The sequence below is a fragment of the Penicillium longicatenatum genome (assembly GCF_028827895.1).
Source record: "Penicillium longicatenatum strain IBT 33135 chromosome Unknown contig_6_segment0_segment0, whole genome shotgun sequence".
NCBI classification, from domain to species: domain Eukaryota; kingdom Fungi; phylum Ascomycota; class Eurotiomycetes; order Eurotiales; family Aspergillaceae; genus Penicillium; species Penicillium longicatenatum.
Window position 1 is genome coordinate 5395975 of NW_026643123.1, and position 24786 is coordinate 5420760.

The following is a 24786-nucleotide window of genomic DNA, read 5'->3' on the forward strand; positions in this document are numbered from 1 at the left end:
TTTAATCGTTTAATATATGTGCACTTTCTCAGTGAAACTTTGAAAGACCTTCGGAACAGAACATACAGCACTAGAGTTCTTCCGCGCGTATTCATCACAGCTTACTGAATTCGTCAAAGATTCCATGTCTCCCAGCTCCTTTGCTAAATTTGGCGGCACCTTGAATTGCTTCTTTAGCAAGGACCTTGCGCCCCTCGGTAAATTCATAAGATAGAGCTTCATTAAAAGAATTGGCCTCATATGCGCTGTAGTAGCAGGATCGACGATCGGTGTTGAGACACAAAGCTGGGAAAGCAATGAGCTGCCGTGCAATCGTCAACGATTGATTCAGCGACTCTCCTTTTGGAACCACACGATTTGCAAGACCCATGGTAAGTGCCTCCTGAGCGCTGACTGACCGGCCAGTCAGGATCATATCCATTGCACGACCGAGACCAACAATGGCTTGGAGTCTGACTGTTCCTCCATCGATTAAAGGCACTCCCCAACGCCGGCAGAACACCCCAAAGACCGCATCTTCCTCGACGATGCGGAGATCAGCCAACAGACTGAGCTCTAGCCCGCCTGCTACGGCATGACCTGCAATTGCACAAATGACCGGCTTCTGGACAATCAGGCGAGAGGGGCCCATGGGACCTAGGTTGCGTCCGTCGACGGGTTGCAATTTATCACCAGGGACATCGTCATGCTTCTCTGCCACTTGATGTAGGTCTGCTCCAGCACAAAAGGTACCACCCGCGCCAGTCAAGATACATACCATCTGCGTGGCATTAGCTTCAAACCCAAGAATAGCGTCGTAGAGACACTTCGCAGTCCAAGAGTCTACTGCATTTTTTTTCTCCGGTCGATTGATCGCGAGGATAGTGATGCCTGGATGAGATGTAGTATCAGTCACCACAAGTTGTTTTTCCGCCATCTTGGTTCATGGTAGAAGTCATAAAACATTTACTGTCGGGGCGGGAACAATGAAGTTTAAGTTGGAAAAAAAGCGCCGACTGCCTCGGCTCCCCACACTTTGATCTTCTCCAACCACCTACGATCTACACCATGTCAAGTGCATGCATCATCTGCCATAAGCGCAAGGTAACATAGTCGCAGGCCATCGCCGGGGTATTGGTTACTAACGGCTACAGGTGCGGTGTGATTTCGCGACCCACAATCCCTGTACCAATTGTATCAGGTCCCAAGTGGAATGCAGGTGAGCGGACGTGCCGACCGTTGAAATTTCCTATCGGCTGATTCCGTGTAGACCATATACGCGAAAGCGCAAGAGATTCACCAACAGTCTGTCGCCGGGACGCAATGCACCGGCTTCGGATTCCATAAGTCGGCGCAGCTCGAAATTGCCGACGGACCCGCCCCTTGAAGGCGATGTCGCAACAAGATCGTCCAGAGGCGTGCACGGGGATGTTGTTGCGAATGAGACTTTGGTATCCATTGAAAATAATGTGACTGAGCCTTTTATCAAAGAGGAGAGCTACCGCGGTCGAGGTGAGTATTTAGGCGGTAGTGTTCCATTTGATGAAAATATGGTCAAACCTGGCCATGAGACCACATACACCAGCCCGAAAGCCTCTGCGGCGGACCTACAGATGTTACGCGAGCAAGGGGCGTTCGAGCTCCCCCCATCTCCATTCAGAAACAGTTAATGGATAATTTCAATAAGTACTGTGCTCCGTGGACTCCCGTTGTTGATCCAAAATGGCTCGATGGGAAAGCCCCACCGTCTATGCTCCTACTGCAGTCTATCTTCCTCGCAGGAAGTCGAGTTTCTAAAGCACATTTGGACTATGGGTCGAGCGAGGTCTTTTATCGACGCGCCAAGTTGCTCTTCTTTTTTGGTGGAGGCCATGGGTCACTGATCTCCATTGTGGCTGCCTGCCTCTTGCATTGGTACAACCCTGTTGGACCTGAGGATGTTTCAACCGATACCAGTGGATTTTGGATTCGAACCGCCGGGGCCATGGCTTTCCAAATTGGATTACACAAAGAACCGTCACCAAATGCTAAAGATCGGGGACTTCGGCGGCGATTATGGTGGTCTTTGGTGGTAAGTTTGTCACTGACCGGGAAAATGCCCAGATGGACTAATGATGCCAGATTCGAGATAATGTCATCTCTGTCGGAGTGGGACGACCTCGTACCATCAATTTACGCGACAGCGATGTCTTACCTCCGTCGATGAAAGATTTCCCGAAGAAGGATTTCCAAGCGCAGCTCTTTCTAGCATACTGTACAATATCATGTCTTTTAGGCGATACGGTCGAGTGCTGTCTACGACGAGAAATATCCCGACAGCGACGAGTCGATCTTGAAAATGCCGTGTATAGATGGGCCAAACAGGTCATCCCGAAACTGCACTCCTCGGCAGTGAACCAGGAAGATGCAATGACGTGTCAGCTCGAAGTTAAGCAGCTCTTGGTGATGTACTTTGTTGGATTGACGATTTTGCACCGTTCCCCGACTCCGAACAGTGTTCCACCCGCTGCATCACTCGTTGCATCGTCATTCATTGCGGGTATATACGAAGACTTTCTCCTACGAGATGAACTACGCTATCTTGGCCCGGTGTTTGCATTCTATCCGCTCTGCGCAGGCCTTTCCCTCCTTTCCTGTTGTCGTTATCCACAACTACAAAGTACCGCCGAGCATGAAATGACCGTCATGAAGCTTTCACTCCAGAAACTATCCGAGCGATGGCTTTCGGCGGTCGGCCCACTGAGAGCCTTGAACAAATTGACCGAAAAGGTCCGAGAGCTAGAACCCTTCGACGGTCCACCCACTCTAGACTTTGACACCGTGGCATTTTTTGAGGGATTTGATGTCAAGATGTGCAAGCAGTGGCGATTAGTTGGACAGGCCTCTGACTCGGAAATTACCAATGCGTTTGCGCCGACATGTACTTTAGCCGAGGTGCTGGACCCAGAAGCTGCGCTTCCGGCATTTGAGACGCGTCCGGAAGATACAATCGACAGCTATGCTTCCCCGACGTTGGATACTGGCATGGAACTCTTTGGAACTGACTGGGAGGGGTCTGGGTTTGACTGGAGTGGTTCTTGGCTGCTCAATGTGTAAATACTGCAATTACGACCATGTAAATATAGACTCGTGCAATCACTCGAACGTCATTTCAAGTGGAGTCCAAGCCGACTTGAATAGAGACTCAAGCCATGCAAGGCAGGCGGATCAAATGACCTTCCGTGGCTCCCGTATACTAGTCATTGTCATGCATCAAAAGGTCTATCTAGTCCTGTATGTGTAGCTCACACGTGACCGGCCGATATGAGGGGTTTCGTGATCATCCACAACGGTCACGACATCCCGAGGTCTTAGCGGTCACTTGGATCCTCGGCGGTATGGATTTTGTAACATAGGCCACGAGATTCCTGGACTTGATTGTCGACTCTCCCACTTGAGCCTCTTCGGCATCCAACCCTCCCAATGGAAGGCGTTCCATTCAAGGTCCGGAAACGCAGCCCCAAAGCCTGTAGACGTTGCCATCGTCGAAAACAAAGATGTGTGGGGTACCCGATCTGCACGAACTGTGAGGCTGCAAAGTCGTCATGTACGAGATCAGAAACGCCCACTTTCCGACCCGCGTCCGAAAGATACCATGGAATGTCCAAGGATGCCCTATTCGACAGAATCGAGGAACTCGAATCCCAATTAAACGCAGTTTCCAAGCCTGCCCAAGAGCAAACCCTGCATCTCCATCATGAAAACCCAGAGGAACTCCCTTTTCACCACTTGCCCGAAGTAGGTCATCTGTTCGATGTGATGGAGTATTTGACGACAGGGCAAATGCCAGGCCGGACACCGGTAAGGCCATCCTCGTCACCGGGAACTTTGATCGCCAAAGAAATAGACCAAATATTTGAAGACATAGTCTTGGAAAACGACCAGTTGAAGAATACCGAAATAGAGCACGATCCGTTCACCGATGATGCCCAACCGCCCGTACCAACCGATAAAGAGGGCTTGAAGTATATTCAAATCTACATGGAGACAATGCATAACCATATGCCGTACCTGGATAGCGGGGAGATATATCAGATGCACAGCAAAAGACTTCAACCTATTGCACTCGCACGCTCCGCACGCTGGAAGTCTTCTAAACTGTTTATGGTTTATGCTATCGGGGCAGCAACCTGCAGAGTGACAGAAAGCCAGCCCAGTATTACTGCAGGTGAACTTTTCCGCACGGCCTTGCGTCTAAAGCCTTCAGTCGCCGAGCTTCGTTCGCTTCAGAGTATTGAAGCGATGATGCTATTGATAATGTACAACCTACGCATACCAAACAGCTCCAGTATTTGGTATATGATAGGCCTGGCCATGCGGACCGCCATCGATCTTGGGCTACACCGAGAAGAAAATTACCTTCATTTGAAACCCCATGAGGCCCAGAGCATGCGGCGGGTGTTTTGGAGCGTTTACGTCATGGATCGAAGTATTGCACGGCTTCTTGATCGACCATTCAATATTGCGGAACAAGACATCGATGTCGAATTGCCCTATGATTACCAAGAGCCCCGTCCTTACAATTACCCCGATGAGAGAACAGCACACGAAGGAACAGCGCTCAGAACCAGCATCGCGGCTTTTATTCCTGTCATCAGACTGATCCGCCTAAAGTCGCAAATTCAAACCAGAGTCCATAGAGTTGACAAGGAGATTTCATTGTTGATTCCTGAAATCAATCCTTTATTCTCTGCATTGGAAGAATATAAGCGATCCTTGCAACCTGATCTCTCGCCTATAGACCATGATTGGATCAATATGCATTGGAATAATGGTATTCTGATTCTTATCCAACCCTTTCTTCGGGAGCTCCCCCTGATCATGAATTGATTCGTACCTGCATGAGGGCATCTGGGCAAACATGCCAAGTGTTTAAAGCTTTGCACCAGAAGGGCTACATTGGGTTTGGATATTTCCTCGTCAGCACCTTGTTCAAAGCTGGCTTGACATTATGGTAAGCTTTAGGCGTGGAACTTTTTGCTTTGGATCTTTACTGATATTGGATCTGCAGTTATTGTCTATTTCGATCCTCACAGCCTTGCTCAATTGATGTAGCGAATGATCTGGGAGCGTGCTCCTCTGTTTTGTTTGCTATCGCAGAGCGTAACAAACAGCTCGAAAAATACAGAGATACATGGGAAGCCGTTCTTGCTAAGGTTATGGAACATCTCGAGGAAGTATCTTCTTCCAATGAAACACACCAGAACATCATGCATCAACCCAGCTCATCCAACCCCTTCGCTCCTCTATCGATGGGTAGTTCGGCTGCATCGCTCTTGAAGTGCGCAGATCTTTCGTTTTTAGATAATTTGAGCTATGCTAGTGGCCAGAGACACCAAGCCCCTTGGACTACATCACCAATGGATGGGTTGGCGACTGAAGGATCATTTTTTCCCGACCAGCGGGGACTTTTCAGTGCATTTACAGACATTTATCCTGAATGGCAAGAAGATACGAAACAACCTCGTGGGTTAAAGTATGTGTCTAAGCTTGATAAGATACTTTCTGGGAATATTTTGGAGGAGGAGACCCGATTTGTCTGTCTTTGAAGATTTGTTTGGCAATTCCCAATAAGTTGATGAATTTAATGGCATAGTCCATTTCATACAGTTGTATGAATCAGCTGCACAAATGATTGAAAATCCATTTTCATGAATGATTCGACCACGGGTGCATGCCTAGGCGGGCATAAGTCGGTCCACCTCTCTATAGTCTTCCTCTGTTCTCATTGGAAATTTCAATATCATAGTACTGTCTGAAGTCTTGTAGACATTCGGGATTTGCGACAGTGCTACTGATAGTCTTAGGTAGCTTCCCAGAAGAAATGATTTGCTTCACTAAAGTCTCGACTTTTTTACCATTGACTGTCATAGGAACTTCCTTGACACCGATCACGAATCGAGGAACATGTTTGCTGCTCAACCCTTTGCGAATAGCGTTATTCATTTCAAGCGCAAGTTTAGCTGTGAACGATTGATTGGGCTGCATCACCACAAACAGAAACACAGCCTCATCAGAATCATGTGGCCGGCGCCTACCGACACACACGGTGGCGGAGACCAGATTGTTGAATGGAGCGGACTCTGTGATGGAATAGATGTCGGAAGATCCAAATCGGATTCCTTGGGGGTTCAAAACGCCGTCACTGTATAACGATCAGTGTGAGCTTTCCCACCGAGTGGAGCATCGTTTCCTACCTTCTACCATGTATCTGCCAGCCTTTTGTCTGAGGGTTGTAACTTGCCCAATCATGTTGAGCCCAACAGTTTGGAAACTTGTTAAAATACGTACTCTTGTATTTTGATCCATTTTCATCCCCCCAGAAAAACACAGGCATAGACGGGAAAGGCTGGCGACAGACGAACTCGCCATGTCGACCGGTATGCTTGATTGACTCGCCCGTAATGGGATCTGCGACATCCACATCCTGCCCCAACATGGGAAGTTGAATTTCACCGGGGTAGAGAGGACCAGCCGGATCAGTGCCGATCCAAGAGGTCACCAAGTCTGTCCCGCCAGTCACGCTTGTGAGATGAATGTGTGGAGGGAACGTGCGATAGAACCAGTGGTATTGGTCCGCACCTAAATGTGAGCCTCCCGTCTGTACCATTCTCAATGAGGCAAAGTCAAACTCGTCCTTCGCTACGCATCGGCTCATTTCAAGCTCCTGAAGGTAACGAGGTGAACAGCCCCAGTATGTCACGCGGTGGTGTTCTGCAATCTTTGCCATGCCCTTTGATGTTGGCCATAACGGTGATCCATCGTATAGAATGAGAGTAGCACCTACTGACATGTGGCCAATCATGATATTCCATAGTACCCATGAGGTACTGCTGTACTGGAAAACAACATCATCGGGAGTAAGTGAGTTGTGGAGTAGAGATGTTTTCTTATGCTGTAAGATCACACTGTGGCTATGGACAAGACATTTGGGTTGACCAGTCGTCCCACTTGTATAGAGAATGTAAAGCGGATGAGCAAAGGGCAGTCTTTTGAATTGGAGAGCGTCCCCTAGTTGGGCTCTTGATAAAAACTCCCCAAGGCTTGGAAATTCGCCTTCATTCGCGCCCGTGATGGGAACCAGGAAAACCTGAGGCTTGGCTTTCATAGCCTGGACAACATTGCGAATTTTTCGTACATTGGACCGCAGTTTCCCTTTATATGTCGACTCAGCATCCGCAAAAAGCACTTTGGGAGTGACCTGACACAATCGTAATACACAGCCCTTGAAGCCATTAAAATCGGACCAAGCTCTGTAATGAAAGAGTGCAACTTACCTCCTCGCCCAAGTCAGGTGCGATGCTTGTCCAAATAGCACCAATGCTTGCAGTAGCCAGAAATAAGCCTACCGACCAGACGCTGGTGGAGATAATGGCTGCTACTCGATCTCCCTCTCGTATTCCTGTTTGCAACAGAGCACTCCTCGCCTTTCGGACGTTTTCACAGAGCAAACCCCATGTCCAGACTTCCCCGTCTAGGCCCTGACCCTCGCGAATTCCAATCAACGCAGTCTGGTTTGGATCTCTGCCGCTCAGAACATTCTCCGCGTAATTCACAGTGGCACCGCGGAAGAACTCCGGTACGTTCTCCATTGAAACTGTGGGGTCAAATGCCGTGGTCATGGCTGCTGACAGAGGCGGAATGACCCCAGTATACGCATGGAGATCTATCCAGAATTCCTGCAGGTTTTGGACCGACCATTGGTGAAGTTCCTGGGATGAGTGCAGATTCTCGTTGAACTTTTGATTGATATGCGCACGGTATATATTCATTGGAATTTGACATTGCGGGACAGTGGGGGTCCAGATAGGACGTGGGTTGAGAGCCTCTGATCTTGAGGGATGGGTCATGTTGTCGGATTGTGACAAAGGCAAAGTACAGGAGTAGTCAACTAGAGGCGCCGATAGTCGTCAGTCATGGAACATTTTAAGGTCGGAGATTGGCGGGCCTCCGCACCTTCCCCGCACGTCTAGCAAAGACTCGGCGATCCAAGAGGAGATTGATGTTTAGTTAAGAGTGACCGTCGGTCATATTCGGTGATCTGGGTCGGCAACATCGGTGCCGGCTAAGAGTAGGCCTGCAACCCCGCATATGTATGCCTGCAGATAGCAATAGGGACTAGAAGACAGGGGAGCAGTGCTGTCTTATAAACTGAAATCTTTCTCGTCTTGCCATAATAACCAAGTGTCTTCAGGTTCTTGTCATCATGTCTCCCCAGCTATCTCCATCTACGGTAGACACAGGCTTTATACTCTCGCCAGCTGCACTGGACAACCCAGCAACCTCCGATCCAGTATTTCGACGTATTTTGGAATGTACGTTGTGACCCTAATCACTTGTTATCCCCAGTACTGAATGGATGTCCCAGGGCATCTTCCGCGGGATACGCTTTCGAAAATTGTTCCCGACTTGACCAAATTCGGATCAGATGCAATCTCCCAGGAAATCAATTCTCATATAGGAGATGCTGAAATGCAGCAGCCACACATCAAAACTCGTAATGTGTGGGGGGCGCGATATGATGCGGACCGCTTGGTGACGAGCACTGGCTGGAAGGAGCTAGGGAAATGGGGTATCAAGCAAGGGTGAGTACTTGAAGGCTACTGCTCCCAATCACCTTCTCTGAGCTGAACTCCTGGCATAGTGTTGTGGGTCTGGGATATGAAGAAGAATTCGGATCGCATCGTCGAATTGTTCAGCACGCCTTGTGAGTATTGCAGCATAGTTATCGATATTGGATATCGCACCATTGCTCACTGTCACTCAGCAACTACATCTTCTCTGCATCTTCTGCTGCATATTCATGCCCTGTGTCCATGACATCTGGTGCAGCCCGATTAGTCCGAAGTCAGCTAGCTAGTGTACCCGCAGATCATCCATTTCACGAGCTCTATGCCCGTCTCGTCGCTCGCGAAGATAATTGGATTTCAGCCCAATGGATGACCGAGCGACCAGGCGGAAGCGATGTACGCAACAGCGAAACAGTCGCAGTGTATTCACCCCTCACAACCAAGAATGGTCGATTTGGCAATATTGAAGAGGGTGATTATCTGCTCTCCGGGTTCAAATTCTTTTGCAGTGCCACCGATTGCGATGTCGTTTTGCTACTGGCCAAAACAGAGTCGGGGGACCTGTCACTGTTCGTCGCTCCAACCATGAAGACGATGATTAATGGCTATGGAACGACAAGACCAGTTTCCAATGGAATCCGTATCCATCGACTGAAGAAGAAGATGGGGACGCACGAGCTCCCCACTGCCGAGGTTGAACTTCAAGATGTGCGCGCGCACCTGATAGGCCCAAAAGACCGTGGCATCGCAACGGTAGCTCTCCTGCTAAACGTCACGCGAACACACAATTTCGTCACTGCGCTATCCTGCCTGCGACGTGCACTGGATATTGCGAAATCCTTTGCCCGGGCTCGAACAACGATCGATCAGCCGTTGTGGACATTCCCAATGCATTTGAGTGTTTTGGCCCAGTTGGAAGTTAAGCACCGTGGATGGATGCAGCTTGCTTTCTTCACTTCATCCCTTCTTAGCTATGTGGATAATGGTTTTCCTACAGATTTACCGGGAATATTCTTGTTTCTGAAAGAATCCCCGGAAGCAGCAACTGTGGTACTGCGAGCTTTCACATCGACTGCGAAGGCCGTTATCTGCAAGTCTGCTACCTTGGCCTTTCAAGAATGCCAGGAGGCGATGGGAGGGGTGGGTTATATTGGTGAGCTTAGTATTCCGCACATCTACTCACAATCTAACACAACTTGTATTAGATGAGCCCGACGAGCCCGAATTCAACGTTAGTAGACTCTGGCGTGACACCGCGAGCAATAGTGTCTGGGAAGGGACCACAAACGTACTGGCCAGTGAGGCTGTGCGACACCTGACTAAGGGCCATAACCTGAAGCTGTGCGACTCCTGGATTGTGAGTTCTATTGACCAAATTTCCGACAATACATTCCACACAGCCTTATCGAACGTTTGGAATCAGCTTAAGGCAAAACTGGCCGCCGGTCAAAGTGAGGCTGGACTACCTGCGGCTCTCGGTGTCGGTCGCCAAATCATCTTTACACTTGCATGGCTGGTTTGTGGCATCTTGCTCGTATTAGATGCTCTGCGGGACGATGATGTAGTTGCTCATGAAGTCGCTCGGAGATGGGTGATCGAAGGACAGGGTGTGCCTGGAGAATTCGCTTTTCCAAGTCTCATCTATCAACGATTAACCTTGGGATTGGATAGCAGGCTTACTGAGAAGGAGCATACGGAGTGGGATTGCCGTATAGTTTGGGGTGTTGAGCTTCCGGCCACTGCTTCTGTGGGGTATCGAGTGTCCAAAATCTGAGCCCAACTCGCAGGGCAACATAGTGTTTAATGAAACGTTGAATTATTTATCTTCCTCGAATCCACCGATTTATAGAGCCCGATCCCCCACGTCTACCTCACATTACGTGTAACTTGTCAAGTCTCTAGAGCCCTATGTTTCGAATTCATGCCTAGAAATATCTCTCTTCTGAATGCCCAAGTCATGATTCAGGACGGCAAAGGCCTCTGGAAAGTCTCTCTCTCTGAACTTGAATATCACGCCGACACATATAATGATCATCATCCGACCGAAAAACACTACTTAAAGCTTTGAGCCCGTCTTCTGTAAGGATCGATGACCAGATGCACGGTGTGCTGGTAGCTCAACCCCCCATGCAATTTTGCAGTCCCATTCTAGGTGCTGATCACCATTGCAACCAGCACCTTGAGACGTAACAATGTCATGAAATACCATGTCGCCAACGCCACCCTCAGCACTGAGAATCCAGCGCCGAGCAATCTCCATAATTAATGGATCTTGATCGCGTTCGCCGTCCAGTGCCAATAGTGTGCCGCATAATATCCAGGCGAGAGTAAACATGTGGCGACGAGCATCTGCCAGAATGGCAGTGGGAGATTGATCCTCTGCGGTGAATCGTTTTCTCAAAACAGACCACGCAGTACTCAATATTCCGCGCAGATTCGCATCCTGAATCAAAGCCAGAGTACGATTGAGCCACTTAGAAAACGTAGCTAAATTGTCGGCCTTTAACAAGAACCGAGCCACTTCGCTTGCCAGCACATTTGTCGTTCCCTCCCAAATCGAGTTCACTGAGGTGTTTCGGAAGATCCGTGAAATATTAAATTCAGGCTCATCGGGCTCATCCATGTATCCCACGCCACCCATGGCTTCTTGGCATTCCTGGATGCCTGCGATTGCCATTTTGCTAACTACTGCCTTGGCCGTGGCTGTTAGAGTACGGAAGACAACATTTGCCTCCTTGCCCGGACGAGGTAAATGAGCAAGTCCAGACGGCTTGGAACCTTGATCCTCAACGAGATTCATGATTGCAATGGTGAAGAAAGCAAGGTTCATGCCACCACGGTGCTTCACCTCCAGATCTGCCAGAAGCCGTAGGTGCATAGGGATCAACCAAAGAGGTTCACCGACTGTGGATCTGGCTTTGGCAAAGGCCTTGGTAATGCTGATAGCACGGCGCCAGCCAGATAGGGAACCAACGAATGTGTGAATGCGAGTGACATTAAGAAGAGGCGCAATAGTAACTATTCCCTGATCCAATTCGCCAACGAGATGGGCGCGCATGTCTTTCAATTCGAGCTCGGCAGTCGGCAGCTCCTTTGTTCCCAATTTGTTCTTTAGGCGATGAATTCTCACACCGTTTGAAATCTGCCGAGGGGTCCCATCCTCGTCAACAACTCTTCGTCGAAGGGGAGCCAAAAAAGTGCTCAATTTGCCTGATGGAGACTTGGCGAGCAGGAGGGCTACATTGGCATCAGTGGCAGAAGAAAAGAATTTGAAACCGCTAATCAAGTAGTCTCCATCTCCAAGGGGGCCCGAGGCCGAGGATTTTGGCAACGGGGAGTATGTTGCCCAAGTCTCAGTATTCTGAACATCGCTACCACCAGCTCTCTCCGTCATCCATTGACCTGAGGTCCAGTGGTCCTCATTTTCCGAGATGAGGCCCTTGAATACGGCATGGAATGGGTGTGCCGGTGGCAACTCGCCAATCTTTGAAGAAAGAATAAAAGCGGCCCCGTCCGTCATGCTGATGGGGCAAGAATAGAGACCAGATGATGGTGCATAAATATAATTCCTATAATCAGTCAGACGACTATTCATCTCGCTTTGCCATTCGGTACTAAGTCTCACAGTGCGTATTGGACTGTTCTTCTGTGCATCCCTAGAGCAGGGTCATATCCTGCTGAAACGACTTTGCTCCTGGCTCCCCAGTGTCCGAGTTGTTTCCAACCTTCAGTCGTGATAAGGCGGTCATAGTCATATCGTTTGCCCCAAACATTGTGGCTTTTCACGTAAGGTTGATTTCGCTCCGCATCTGCAGTCCACTCTCTGACTCGCTCGGATACTGCCTCACCACCGAGCTGGGCAAATTGTGGTTCCACTGAGTGTAATACCGCAGATGGGACATACCCTTTGGAGCTGTTAGAGCCGAAATATCGAGCGCATAATCAGAGGTAAGCCTACATTCCAATGTACGCCGAAGACTAGTGTCTGACGTATAAGTGTTTTCTAGCGGAGCGGGCTGCGTTATATATCCACTATCTGCCGTCGCAGGCAGGGGTGGAGATGGTGACATGTTCATCGAGAATAATTTGGGGAAGGAGTGTAATGTTCAAAGGATTAATCCGGGGTATGAAAGTGAGGGGCGCTGCCGAACTTTATTTGTCGAAACAACCACGAACCTCGGCGCTCGGGCTTGGTAGGTACCTCCGTGAAACCGCCGATCAAGGACCCTTTGATTAGAATGCTAAGCTAAGACCATGATCCTTGAATCTCGCCAGATACCCCAGCCCTCGGATGATTGCCGATCGCTTCTTTACCAATCCATACTATTGGACTCACCGTGGAAATTTTTTCGAACTATGAGGAAGCCCGTCAAGGCATATAGTAATGGGTATTTGATTTTCGACAAGCTATGTCGTTTTTGGTTTTCCGCAATAACAACACTGGGGGTTCGCCACATCGCCATGTCACCTACATATCATGCAAAGTGTTGTATCCAGTTTCGATCAGGCTTCGTGGACCACGAGAATCAGAGCAGATGTTCCAGTAGAACAAACCCCCCAGTTTCGTCGTCGTGACCAATTGTGCTTTTTGCTGGACCGTTGCCGGGATATCATACGTGACAAATCCACCATCTCCGCCCACGCAGTACGCAGCACCGGCTTGGTTGTCCAAAATCTCTTGAGATCCTGGGCGAGGCAGATCACAATAATCAAATACACCATCTTCTCCGCCGCAGGCAGTATATCCCTGACCCGGTCCATTGCTTCCAAGGAACGAGCGTCCGTATGTTGGAACTCCAAGAATGAGCTTTCGCGAAGGCACTCCTTGTGACAAGACATAAGAGACCGCCAGATAACAAGAGGTGGGCGTGCCGTAGAGCTGGGCTTGATGACCAGTCTCAGCGATCCAAGGCCCAGAGAAATCATAAGCCATTAGATTGATCATGTCAAGGTGCGTTTCAGCCTCGGACAAGTCAATATTCTGAAGTGCCCATTGTCCCGCCGGGAGACAAGTGGCCAGAACGTACCGAGGAGCAGGCAAGGCCTGTCGCAGGCGAGCGAGGAGGCGAACATAGTCTTTGCCCTGCTTGGAGTCGGCAGGGTGTTCCCAATCAACTAGATGATCAAAATCCATGCGTTAGAAATTCGATTCGAGGCCTCAGCCATAAGCAGGTTATGGCAGACGGAGCTGAAAAGATTAACTCACCATCAATGCCATCGAGTCCGTATTCGTCAACCAACCCCCGGGCTGTGCGCACAAAGGTCTCCACCTTGGAAAGACTGCAGGCAACCGCAGCGAAGTTCTCGCTACCCTTTCCACCACCGCCGACAGACAAGATGATTCTCATTTGGGAGTACTGTTGCTTTAGTTGAACGAATGCTCGTAAACACCCTTCAGTCCCGTCCACTGGCATCTGGGTATCAGCCCACTCATCACTCAGCTATCCCCGCTTCCTCGTTAGCACGGAACAAACACAAAGCGGAATAGAGTAGAAGCTCTGTCAGCCAGCTTCCACGGATGACATGACATACATAGACCGTGCCATCGTCTTTCACCCTGCAAGGGTCCCAGATCGAGATTAGCGTATCGTTTATCTCTACGCCCTATCGATAATGATTGGTTGATCACATACCAAGCAAAAGCGTAGAACACGTGCGAAATAAAGCCCAATCTCAAGGACGAGGGAGGTTGCTTTCGATAGATCCTCCAGTTTGGGTAGTATGCCGCATTTGTGTATAAGGGCACCTCATATGTGCTGGAAGAATCAGAAATGGCGGGGTCAGCCCCAGTCACGGGCCGCCGGCGAAAGAAATTGGTAGCAGCGGAGAACATCGTCTCCTTTCAACTCCAGGGTCATACGAACCCGAGTCAAAAAAGAAGAGCAGTGGAGAACAGGCGAGAAACGAGAGAGAGCAACACTATGGCCAAGGGTCCATTGAAGTAATAAAAAGGCCAGGAATCTTCGCTGCCCGGTGTGTTGCCTGTTCGGGAAGGGGTCACGTGGAGAGGTCTTGGTTATGCAACTCGCACGATTGGATAATTGGCTCTTTGTAACAAGCTGAAATTGAGATTCGCACTGGACGAGGCTACAGGCCACCCCAGAGTGGAGGCTGTTGTTCCCCACTTTGTGAACAGCCGATTTGCATCACCTGCAAGAGACTCATGGTGCGGGGGTTGGGTTAGTGCAGGCCACGGTGCAGGCCGGGGAACTCTCATTTGGAGTAATAAAAGGATCTTCACAGCAGGAACCAATCGATAGGAACTAGGACCAAGGCCAATCTGGCAAGTGCTCAATCGAGATCTCGCACTCGGTGCACCTCCCTACTGATGCTCTAACTAGACCGGTTCTAGATGGCCCCGTCCACATATGACGTGCGGTGAGATTCACCACTTTTCCCTGTCAGCGTGATCAGACGACCTCCAATTTGTTGGGCACGTGGACCCAGACCAAAAAGTTTGCGGATCATGGCGCTAGATCTGCACTGTTCCCCCTTGCCCTTGGAGAGAGCAAGGCAGCGCGCAATCGCGGATACTGCGTCAATATCGTGGAAGATGCCCTTTGTGGACTCCGTGATCGGGATTTTCCAGCAATGAAGTGGGACCTAGACCGTGAACGCCACGCTGGGACGATGTTTGCTTTTTTTCGTGCTTTTCTTTTTTCTCCCTTTCTCCAACTCGGATCGCGTGCAGTGGAAAATGATTGGTCGAGAATATCCAGGATGAGGCGGTGCTCCGGGGAATGCGGCCAGCCCCTGCTCCCCCGCGAAATATCTCATGCAAGTGACAAGCCAGTCACGCGAAACAATTGCCAGTCAACGAATTGGCTGCGAACAGTTGTAAGCACGTTGGCCAATGCTGAGACTAGGTGCCCTTTTTTTTTTTTTTTTTTTTTTTTCTGCTGTGACACCAACGTCAACATACCAATTAGTGTCCTTTGGGTTTCCAAGGCCATCCCAGAAAGGCTCCCTTATAAAATGCAACGCCCATTTTTCTCTGTGTGACCTCCCATTGTTCGGCCGACTCAATCAGACTATTGCTCTCTTCAGACCTGCGGCTCTGGCTTCGCAAAGAAGTCAAATCCTTCGTTTCCATAGAGAGTATTATCCTGTACTTGCCCATACTCAACGCCGTGCATGACAGTCAGCCACTGCAATCCACAATGTGGTCGCATGATATTCAATGTGGTGAAAAATTCCACGTGTCAATTCGCCTTCCTTGAAGAAAAACACAATATTCAAGTCATAGCAACGATTAACATATGTCGGCATGAGACTTCTTTATGTACCCACCGCTGGTGATTTCATACCACACTCTGGGAAGCAAAAACCTGGTACACCGCGCAAGCGCTTACGTTCAGGCGACCGTAGTATAGCGGTATCGTGAAGTACCCGCCTGCTCATTGACCTTTGCTACCCGGATCAGCTATTATATATACATTGGGGTTGGTCGTGTGTCACCACTCACAGTGCGGCTTGTGGTAAACTTGACACCAAAATGGACTTCAAGGCAAAGGATTGGACTTGACTCTCCTCCGGAGCTCCGTACTGAGGTCGGTAGTGCTGGACATCCCATGCCTGTGACACCATTTTTAATAACCTTGCTCTCAGGCATCCATCAATCATTTCAATACGCCGAGATTGACTCTCATCAGGTCAGACACACACAACACTCTTGGCCAATGGAGTACCCATATTTTTTTGAGCCCCCGGGGCTTAGTTGATCACGTCATTTTGATGGTCCAATCCATGCCACCATTACGACAACATCTGGGCTGGGAAAATTCCCTCAACATTGAGGGATACTCCCTTGAAGCGTGATATGATCCATATTGACACCCCGAGCCCTAGGCGCGGTTTACAGAGTGAAAAGTGATCAGGCCTTTTAACCCGCCTTAAGGTGGGGTGGATACAGACATCCTTTTAAGATGTTCCCCGCTCAGTTCGGTTACGAATTCAGATATAAAAGCAGACCCTCTAGTATTCTTAGCTTCTTCCTCAATATTTGAAGAACTGATTCCCCTTGCGCCTTCCTAGTCGCACGCATTTTCTGATCCGAAATTTCTCTCTTCAAATCACGCTATAATGGGCGAATTGATCTTCATTACCGGGTCATCTGGGTTTATTGGAAGTGCCACTGCATTGGAAGCACTGAAGAGTGGATATCGATTGCGACTTTGTCTTCGAAGACCGTGTAAGAAGCTGGAAGATTTGCTTTCGGAATACAGCCAGCAAGTGGAATATGTCATTGTTTCTGACTTGACCAACGAAGCGGAATTTGCAGGGCAGCTAGAAGGGGCTGACTACGTTATCCATGTGGCCTCCCCCTTCCCCATCACACTGAAAAGAAACAATTTTTCACTCCCGCTGTGAAGATGATCACAGCTGTGTTTCGAGAGGCTGCCAATGTTTCAAGTGTCAAGAAGGTTGTGGTCACATCGTCTCTCGCATCATTGCTTCCACTTGGCCGCTTTCCCGGCGGCATCGTTAAAGGTTCGTAGTTTTTTGGTCAAGCTAGGCACCGAGGCTCTCCCGGAGAATAAAAGTTAACTCAATGTTAGAGGACAATAATTGGAACCTGGAGGTGGACGAGGCCGCGGATTTCACTGTCGCTGAAAATCCCACTGCAACAGCCTTGAATCTATACCATGCTTCCAAGTTGCTTGCTAACAAGGCAACGTGGAAATTTCGGAAGGATCAACGCCCGCACTATAGCATAGTGGTATTGCACCCGGGGTTTACATTCGGGCACAACTACATGCAAACGAACGCCGAGGAAATAAGATTAACATCCAATGAGGGCTTCTGGCAAACCATCATGAGCAGCACGCAAGCCACAAGCCTTAATTGTGTGCATATCCAGGATGTGGCCGAGGCTCATGTTAAAGCTTTGAGTCCTAAAATACCTGACGGGTCGTCTTATCTTCTGGCGCCAAACAAAGTGACTTGGAAGGAGGTAGCAGAGATAGTTCATCAAGCTTACCCAGATTTACATACAAGGATCGCCGCAGATATGAAGGGCAACCCATTTTTGCCTTGTGTGTTGACCGACTGCAGTAGAGCCGAAGCCGATTTGAAAATGAAATGGCGATCAATGGATCAAATGGTGCGAGATTTGATGGACCAACAGCTTGCCTTCCAGCATCATAACTAGGATATTCAGCGTTTGGCATGCTAGTACCTGCAGAGCTCATACGTAGAGCAATGTTGGTTTTCTGCGACTAGAATGTACAGACATTCTATAAGCGTCAACCATGCGTTGATCTGCATGAGATTTTAATCTTTCACAAAGTTCTTCAATCCTTCTTGCGATCAAGAAATTGTATCACAGCTGGAAGTAGAATAAAAAGAGATACCAGAATGATACCAGATCGAAGTGGCAGCACATGTGGAAACTGGTAAGCCAAAAAGTATGCTAAACATTGATCTGAAAAAACATGATTGAATGTACTGGCATCAAGAACACATATCTTGGTCTAAGACCAATGAAACCCTTTGGGAATGTCCGGCAGTAGCACTCCAAAAGCATGTGTCCCTAGAAGTGTCATAAAGAAGCATACGGCAGTGAATGCGAAATTCCCTTTGACACAAGAGCTGTGTATAGAACTCTCGGATCCTTTCAACGGCATGCCAGTCGCTAGCGGGCTGATGCTGGGTTCAAGCTGACTCGGTCCAATCATGGAAGGCAGGGAAAACACAACTCTCCAGATCACAGAAATAGCTGCGATCGCATAAGACATAATAAATAGTATCCACGGGTCACTTGTCATCAGATTGGCATCAATTGGGGGCGCAACTGGCTCGGTGGCCAAGATAACCGCCATCATTTGGGAGAAGACATTTGCTCTGTTGCATGAGATCTTGGCAAATACCACTGAAATAAGCTCTGTACTCGTCATCGTAGCTCTGGTTGGTAGGATTGATCCTCGCTACAGCCGAGAGAGGCAGGGAAGTCACGAATTGTAGCCTGCCCTAGCCTCGCGCCTGGCCCTAGTGTGCGTACGAATGGCGTTGATCGTTCGCAGAAACCTACCGTTGAAGCAACTGCTTCTCTACTTCCTGACGTCGCCATACCGAATAAAGTACTGTCTCAGAAACTTACCAAGGGAAAAACACCTTGTTCTGGTCAGCAACGGATCGCATTTGCGCGAGTCTTGTTGAATCCGTTTCCCATTGTGCTGCTTTATCGTAACTTACAATGGGCTCTAGAAAGCCTGCTTGTTTCTTTGTCTATTCACAATGCTGCTATTACGAGTTTCACCCAAAGCCAACAGGGCTAATTACTTAGGAACATGTTGCTATGGTATAGCTACTCTATCAATTCCAACGTCAAGTTCTGGTGGCGATTCTATAGAACCTGCGGGAAAGCTAGATCCTTACTAAGCGGGATTGGATCAGCAACATATCGGCTTCGACATGGACTTCTCTCCCCACGCCACCTTTTGTCCTTAGACTGAAGCACCCACTACTATTCAGATTGACTGTATAGTACGTTTTACAAGCGAATATCACTTCCAACCTACCATTTCGCTTCGCGTACGGCTGTCTGCTTTGCCTTCGAAATCACAATGACAGCCGACGTGCGCAGCGCCGCCGCAAGCATTCTATCCGCCGAGCCTACGCGTGACCCAAGCTACGATGACTTTTCCTTCACCCCCTTCCTACGAAAAAGCTTTGGGTTTGGCCTCGCCAGCGATGTGCCTGTCTGCAAGGCGTACGGCGAGGGACATTGCCCACTGGGTCCAGCCTGCCCAGACCGACACCCGACCCCTTCTCGCGTCACCACGTCCACTACCACCGCCTCCGGTCTGGCCCCATCCACCACACACGGATCCTTGGTGTGCAAACATTTCCTCAAGGGTCTCTGCAAGAAGGGGGTGAAGTGCGAGTACTTGCATGAGTATAATCTTCGCCGTATGCCCGAATGTCAATCATTCTCACGGTCGGGTTACTGTCCCAACGGTGACGATTGTCTTTACCAGCACGTCCGGGAAGAAGCTCGACTACCGCCCTGTGAACACTACGATCGAGGCTTCTGTGAGCTTGGACCTCTTTGCGCCAAGCGCCACGTTCGACGTCGTCTCTGTCTATTCTACCTGGCCGGGTTTTGTCCAGAAGGCAAGGCGTGTCCCGATGCGCATCCTCGGTGGACGGAGAATCTCCCTCGTCCTACGATTCGAACGGAGAAGACGGAGGAAGAACTCGAGCATGAGCGGACACTCATTCGAGAAGAGCAGGAGCGAGAGAAGGAAAGAGAGCGCGAATGGCGCAGTGAGCGTGGACGTGGCGGTGGATTCATGCGAGGGCGGTATCGGGGACGAGGTAGGGGCTGACGCTGGGGTCAAAAAACAAAGCCACTTTCTGCGGGCTTGCAAGTTGCATTTGCATGGTGTGAGGGTCGTTTCATTTCTTCTTCTTTTCTTCGTCTTTTTTTTTTTTTCTTTTGCTGTATTTCATTATTCTATTCCAAGGTGTCAACAGTCCCGGAGTGGACTGGTTTCAACTGTACTAAGATACCCCCCCAATTAAATGGCAGATTTGTGTACCAACGGTTCCAATCTAATCTGATTGTATGGCCCTGCGTCTCATGGCCCCCGCTACTAGAGCCAATTGGTCCAGTCCCTGCATGCCTGTTCTAAGGTCGTATTGCCCGGTCACTTAGTACTACTTGGCGTCCTCGAAAGCAATCCCAAAAATATCCGCATAGGAGTCCATGACATCATGAAAATGCAATTCAGAGCGAGAAGAAACTCCCCCATGGAGTTGATCAACTGAAAATCACACCGAATCTGCGCAGGTTTGCTGATTACGCGCTGATTCAACAATGCATAATCATTATCCTAGAAATTGATTATCGTGCCATTTGTCAGAAATCGGTCAGACTCAACAAAAAGCCCGTAATGCCGAGTGGAGCCGGACTGACCAATCATTGCCGTCAGTGCTCAGTCATCTATGACTGATTGGATTGCGTGAAGCTTTGCTGTTCTGCTCATTGGTACCTCCTGCGCCATAGAATACACTATGGCGCAGGAGGTACCGTTGGAGTTTCCCTTGGACGCGGGGTCGATGGTCATATAAAGCTTTCCTTTCCCCCCATTGATTTTTCATTTCCCATCCATTCTTCTTCCCATTACTCCAATCCATTCTTCTTCCCATTACTCCAATCCAAGCATACGTCACAATGGCTCCCAAGATCGCTATCGTCTTCGTACGTGCCTCGAAGTCTTCAATGGCTTTCTATGGAGGAAAATGACTGACCTTCCCACTTCCGAACAGTACTCCCTCTATGGCCACATCCAAAAGCTGGCCGAGGCTGAGCAGAAGGGTATTGAGGCCGCTGGTGGCAAGGCCGACATTTATCAGTATGCGATAGTCTATCGAGGAAATTATCTTTAATTCCCTACTAATCGCTTCCTCCAGGATCGACGAGACTCTCTCCGAAGAGATTCTGACCAAGATGCACGCCCCTGCCAAGTCCAGCTACCCCGTTTGCCAGCCCAACGACCTTTTGCAGTACGATGCCGTTCTGTTCGGTATCCCTACCCGTTACGGTAACTTCCCTGCTCAGTGGAAGACCTTCTGGGATGCCACTGGCTCTATCTGGGCCACTGGTGGTTACTGGGGCAAGTACGCTGGTCTCTTCATCTCCACCGGTACTCTCGGTGGTGGCCAGGAGTCGACTGCCATCTCCACCATGAGCACCCTCACTCACCACGGTTTCGTCTACGTTCCTCTGGGCTACAAGCACACCTTTGCCCAGCTAGCCAACCTGGAGGAGATCCACGGTGGAAGCCCCTGGGGTGCTGGTACCTTTGCTGTAAGCAGTCTTTACACCTTGTTTTTCTTTTACTTCAGAACGCAATGCTCACAGCTTGTTTTAGGGTGCCGACGGTTCCCGCCAGCCTACAGCTCTCGAATTGTCCATTGCTGAGGCCCAGGGTAAGGCCTTCTACGAGACTGTTGCCAAGGCCCACCAGTGACTGCATGGTAGTGGCGAGTCGAAGCCCGAGACCTCGACCCCCGCTGCGGGGGATGCTGCGAAGAATACTGCGCAGCCCTCCCAGGAGCAGCAGGGTACCCAGCCTGCAGTGAAAGAGAAGAGCAATGAAGGACCATGTGGATTGCCCAGGAAGTGCAATGTCATGTAACTGGAAACCAAATTCCTTTCTGTTTTCTTTCCTTTCTCTGTGGTTTTCTGGGGGGCGTTTTAAAGGGCGTTCACATTATGATGATATGGATCTGTGACACTCCTTCTTAGAGGGAATTTTAGTTAGAGAAAGAACATTTGTTCGTTATATAGAACTTTTGTGCTGAAATAATAGTACTTCTCCCGTGTACAAACCTTGAGCCTGTGAGTCCAACTTCACTTGGTTGTGAAGAGGGCTTTCATTTTATTGGAAAGAATCTAATACTCGTACTTCACTCCCTCTTTGTTTTCAAATATCTAAAATCATTTTTTTTATTGGTAGCAAGTATGTTATAGGCCTCTTTATACATTATTGTTAAATTTGCTTAGTTGACCTTGGTATTGTAATCAGATTATCAATATTACCAGTATGTTCTGCCTGTTTGTGCGGGGAGTATGGTTTACTGATAACCATACCGCCCGCGGGATGTGACGTGACGTGCAGGGCAAGCTCTAAGAACAGCTGGACCTGCTTTCCATAACTTTCTCCAACCTACTACTCTGCTTCAACGTGTCTTCACCTTCTCAATTTCATCACGCTTTTGGATCAGAAATGGCTACTCAGCCAATCCTTTTACGATTTGAGAGTCGAAACGGCCAATTTCGAATCACGGCCAGGCCGGACGACCTCTTTTCAGCCCTGCAACAGAAGGTACCTATACCCTTTTTCTTCCTGTAGATATACAGGACACTAACCAGATTGCTGTCCATGTAGATTCTTGAACATCTCCCGTCAGAAGTAGACCCAACTTCTATCTCCCTCTCCAATAAGCCGATAGGTACCGGTGGAGAAGAAAGACAACTCCAGGCCCTGGATGGCGTTACGATCGGAGAAGTTGGCCTTAAGTGAGTGTTATTGACCTATCCAAAGGGCTGAAGATCTCCCACTGATCTGTATGATTGTGTCTAGACATGGCGACAAGCTTTTTGTTGGGTACCAAGATTGCACCACATCGCAAAATGGCCCTTCCAACGGACACACCTCAACCCCTACTGAACGCCGACTGAATGGCACGTCGGTCCCCATAGAGCAAAACATCCCTATCCGCGCGCAGCCCGACTCATCTAATGTCAATATCAAGAACCCCTGGGACGTTGTCAAGCAATCACCACTGGACAACTTACTGGATAAGAAGGATGGCAAAATTAAGCGAAACCAGGATCTACGGATGTGCAAACATGGTCCTCGGGGCATGTGTGACTACTGCATGCCTATAGAGCCATACGATGCGAAATACCTGGCAGAAAAGAAGATTAAACATCTCTCCTTCCACTCATACCTGCGCAAAATCAATGCCGCCACCAACAAACCGGAAGCTGGCAGTTCCTTCATGCCTCCACTCAGCGAACCCTTCTACCGAGTGCGACATGACTGTCCATCAGGACACGCACCATGGCCTGAAGGAATTTGCAGCAAGTGCCAGCCCAGCGCGATCAGCTTACAACCCCAGGAGTTCCGTATGGTTGACCACGTTGAATTTTCCACTCCCGACTTGATCAACTCGTTACTAGATTTCTGGCGTCAATCTGGAGCTCAACGCCTAGGTTTTCTCTATGGAACATATGAAGAATACGAAGAAGTGCCATTGGGCGTCAAAGCGGTTGTTCAAGCAATTTATGAGCCCCCGCAGGTGGGTGAGATAGACGGCGTCACTCTCCATGATTGGCATAACGAGCAGGAGGTAGACGAAGTGGCTCGTATGTGTGGGCTGCAGAAAGTCGGTGTCATTTTCACAGATCTTCTTGACGCGGGACAGGGGGATGGTTCTGTGGTGTGTAAGCGTCACATTGACTCTTACTATCTCTCCTCCCTGGAGATCGCTTTTGCTTCGCGCCTACAGGCTCAGAACCCTAAAGCAACCAAATGGAGTCGCTCGGGCCGGTTTGGCTCTGATTTTGTGACATGTGTGCTGACTGGTGATGAGACTGGAGCAATTGCTGTGAGCTCATACCAGGCCAGCGTTTCAGCAGTGGAAATGGTGCGAGCCAATATCGTCGAACCTTCCGCGGATCCCTCTGTCATGCTAGTGCAGTCGGAGGAAGACGAAGATGTCGGCAGCAAGACACGATATATCCCCGAAGTCTTTTTCCGTCGCATCAACGAGTATGGGGCAAGTGTACAGGAAAATGCCAAACCCAGTTTCCCTGTGGAATTCCTTTTGGTGACACTCACCCATGGTTTCCCGACTGAGTCTACACCCGTTTTCACGAACAGCCGCTTCCCCATCGCGAACCGCGAAATCATCGGACAAAGCCAAGAGTTGCGACATGTGGCTGATAAGCTTATGTCACATGGGGATCCCGACAAGGCGATCCTTGGCATATCCGATTTCCATCTCCTATGCTTCCTTCACGGGCTTTCTACATTTAACAAGGTCAGTTTCACCAGGCAGATTCACTACAAGTACTAAGCTCCTCTGGGATCACAGGACGAAGAAGGCCTTCTCTGCCGAGTTGCCACGACTCACTCCCCTGCCGATGGAATGCAGCTGCTGAATACCCCCGGGTGGGCAACCTTGATGACAATTCTTCAAGAGAGTGGTGAGCGGCCCCCTAAGCGCCCCTGGCCCACGGCGGCGAACCTCAAACGGCGGCCCCACTCGCCCGCCGTTGATTCCCCTCGCTCCATGTCCCCCAAGTCCGACGGTGAACAGCTTGCTAAAAGGTTCAAGGGAACTAGGCTAGAATGACTGGTGTTTCTATCTTCGCTATTCGGCCCCTTTTACCATACCATCCTTGCTCGATTCGGTTCGTCCCATCCACAGGACTCCTGGCCATCAAGGCCGACCGCAATTCGCAACTCGAAGCCAGCTTGCATGAAGCTTCCTCATCCCCCCCTCCGGGAATCGACAAGACCCCCGAAGGTGCCGGTTTGGTAGTGAGCGGGAGAAACGCAAGGGATTGGTGGCAGCGTGGGTTTTTTTTCCGATTGTTTACCATATCAACTGCTCTCTATCAAGGCATAGTAGATTGATAGCTTTAGAGTCCATAATACCCGGGGATCTTTGCCCTTTT

The 24786-nt window shown here is 49.4% G+C and overlaps 11 protein-coding genes across 11 annotated transcripts; 7 read left to right on the plus strand and 4 right to left on the minus strand.

Moving 5' to 3' along the window:
* Nucleotides 1-94: 94 nt before the first annotated feature.
* N7484_010214 (enoyl-CoA hydratase/isomerase family protein) lies at nucleotides 95-916 on the minus strand (the record flags this gene model as incomplete). The annotated part of the gene is made up of 1 exon (XM_057120601.1): nucleotides 95-916. One exon carries the CDS (start codon nucleotides 914-916, stop codon nucleotides 95-97), a length of 822 nt encoding a protein of 273 aa, XP_056970156.1.
* Nucleotides 917-1047: 131 nt separating this feature from the next.
* Nucleotides 1048-3075, plus strand: N7484_010215 (transcription factor domain-containing protein; the record flags this gene model as incomplete). Its single annotated transcript, XM_057120602.1, has 5 exons — nucleotides 1048-1083; nucleotides 1134-1198; nucleotides 1250-1491; nucleotides 1593-2050; nucleotides 2101-3075. The coding sequence occupies 5 exons, from the start codon at nucleotides 1048-1050 to the stop codon at nucleotides 3073-3075; spliced, it is 1776 nt and encodes a 591-aa protein (XP_056970157.1).
* A 543-nt stretch (nucleotides 3076-3618) lies between these two features.
* N7484_010216 (fungal specific transcription factor domain-containing protein) lies at nucleotides 3619-4848 on the plus strand (the record flags this gene model as incomplete). Its single annotated transcript, XM_057120603.1, has 1 exon — nucleotides 3619-4848. One exon carries the CDS (start codon nucleotides 3619-3621, stop codon nucleotides 4846-4848), a length of 1230 nt encoding a protein of 409 aa, XP_056970158.1.
* An 876-nt stretch (nucleotides 4849-5724) lies between these two features.
* Nucleotides 5725-7868, minus strand: N7484_010217 (uncharacterized protein; the record flags this gene model as incomplete). Its single annotated transcript, XM_057120604.1, has 3 exons — nucleotides 5725-6163; nucleotides 6216-7243; nucleotides 7296-7868. The coding sequence occupies 3 exons, from the start codon at nucleotides 7866-7868 to the stop codon at nucleotides 5725-5727; spliced, it is 2040 nt and encodes a 679-aa protein (XP_056970159.1).
* A 356-nt stretch (nucleotides 7869-8224) lies between these two features.
* On the plus strand, nucleotides 8225-10362 carry N7484_010218 (uncharacterized protein; the record flags this gene model as incomplete). The annotated part of the gene is made up of 5 exons (XM_057120605.1): nucleotides 8225-8333; nucleotides 8387-8603; nucleotides 8663-8725; nucleotides 8786-9741; nucleotides 9794-10362. The coding sequence occupies 5 exons, from the start codon at nucleotides 8225-8227 to the stop codon at nucleotides 10360-10362; spliced, it is 1914 nt and encodes a 637-aa protein (XP_056970160.1).
* Nucleotides 10363-10644: 282 nt separating this feature from the next.
* On the minus strand, nucleotides 10645-12108 carry N7484_010219 (putative acyl-CoA dehydrogenase; the record flags this gene model as incomplete). Its single annotated transcript, XM_057120606.1, has 1 exon — nucleotides 10645-12108. One exon carries the CDS (start codon nucleotides 12106-12108, stop codon nucleotides 10645-10647), a length of 1464 nt encoding a protein of 487 aa, XP_056970161.1.
* A 948-nt stretch (nucleotides 12109-13056) lies between these two features.
* Nucleotides 13057-13936, minus strand: N7484_010220 (glycoside hydrolase family 18 protein; the record flags this gene model as incomplete). The annotated part of the gene is made up of 2 exons (XM_057120607.1): nucleotides 13057-13703; nucleotides 13795-13936. The coding sequence occupies 2 exons, from the start codon at nucleotides 13934-13936 to the stop codon at nucleotides 13057-13059; spliced, it is 789 nt and encodes a 262-aa protein (XP_056970162.1).
* Nucleotides 13937-16670: 2734 nt separating this feature from the next.
* Nucleotides 16671-17739, plus strand: N7484_010221 (uncharacterized protein; the record flags this gene model as incomplete). The annotated part of the gene is made up of 3 exons (XM_057120608.1): nucleotides 16671-16901; nucleotides 16961-17078; nucleotides 17147-17739. The coding sequence occupies 3 exons, from the start codon at nucleotides 16671-16673 to the stop codon at nucleotides 17737-17739; spliced, it is 942 nt and encodes a 313-aa protein (XP_056970163.1).
* Nucleotides 17740-19153: 1414 nt separating this feature from the next.
* yth1 (cleavage polyadenylation factor RNA-binding subunit YTH1) lies at nucleotides 19154-19918 on the plus strand (the record flags this gene model as incomplete). The annotated part of the gene is made up of 1 exon (XM_057120609.1): nucleotides 19154-19918. One exon carries the CDS (start codon nucleotides 19154-19156, stop codon nucleotides 19916-19918), a length of 765 nt encoding a protein of 254 aa, XP_056970164.1.
* An 848-nt stretch (nucleotides 19919-20766) lies between these two features.
* pst2 (putative NADH-quinone oxidoreductase Pst2) lies at nucleotides 20767-21733 on the plus strand (the record flags this gene model as incomplete). Its single annotated transcript, XM_057120610.1, is given in 5 exon segments — nucleotides 20767-20793; nucleotides 20862-20947; nucleotides 21006-21402; nucleotides 21467-21561; nucleotides 21577-21733. The coding sequence occupies 5 exon segments, from the start codon at nucleotides 20767-20769 to the stop codon at nucleotides 21731-21733; spliced, it is 762 nt and encodes a 253-aa protein (XP_056970165.1).
* A 591-nt stretch (nucleotides 21734-22324) lies between these two features.
* Nucleotides 22325-24461, plus strand: npl4 (nuclear protein localization protein 4; the record flags this gene model as incomplete). The annotated part of the gene is made up of 4 exons (XM_057120611.1): nucleotides 22325-22423; nucleotides 22487-22617; nucleotides 22682-24146; nucleotides 24201-24461. 4 exons carry the CDS (start codon nucleotides 22325-22327, stop codon nucleotides 24459-24461), a joined length of 1956 nt encoding a protein of 651 aa, XP_056970166.1.
* Between the last annotated feature and the right edge of the window lie 325 nt (nucleotides 24462-24786).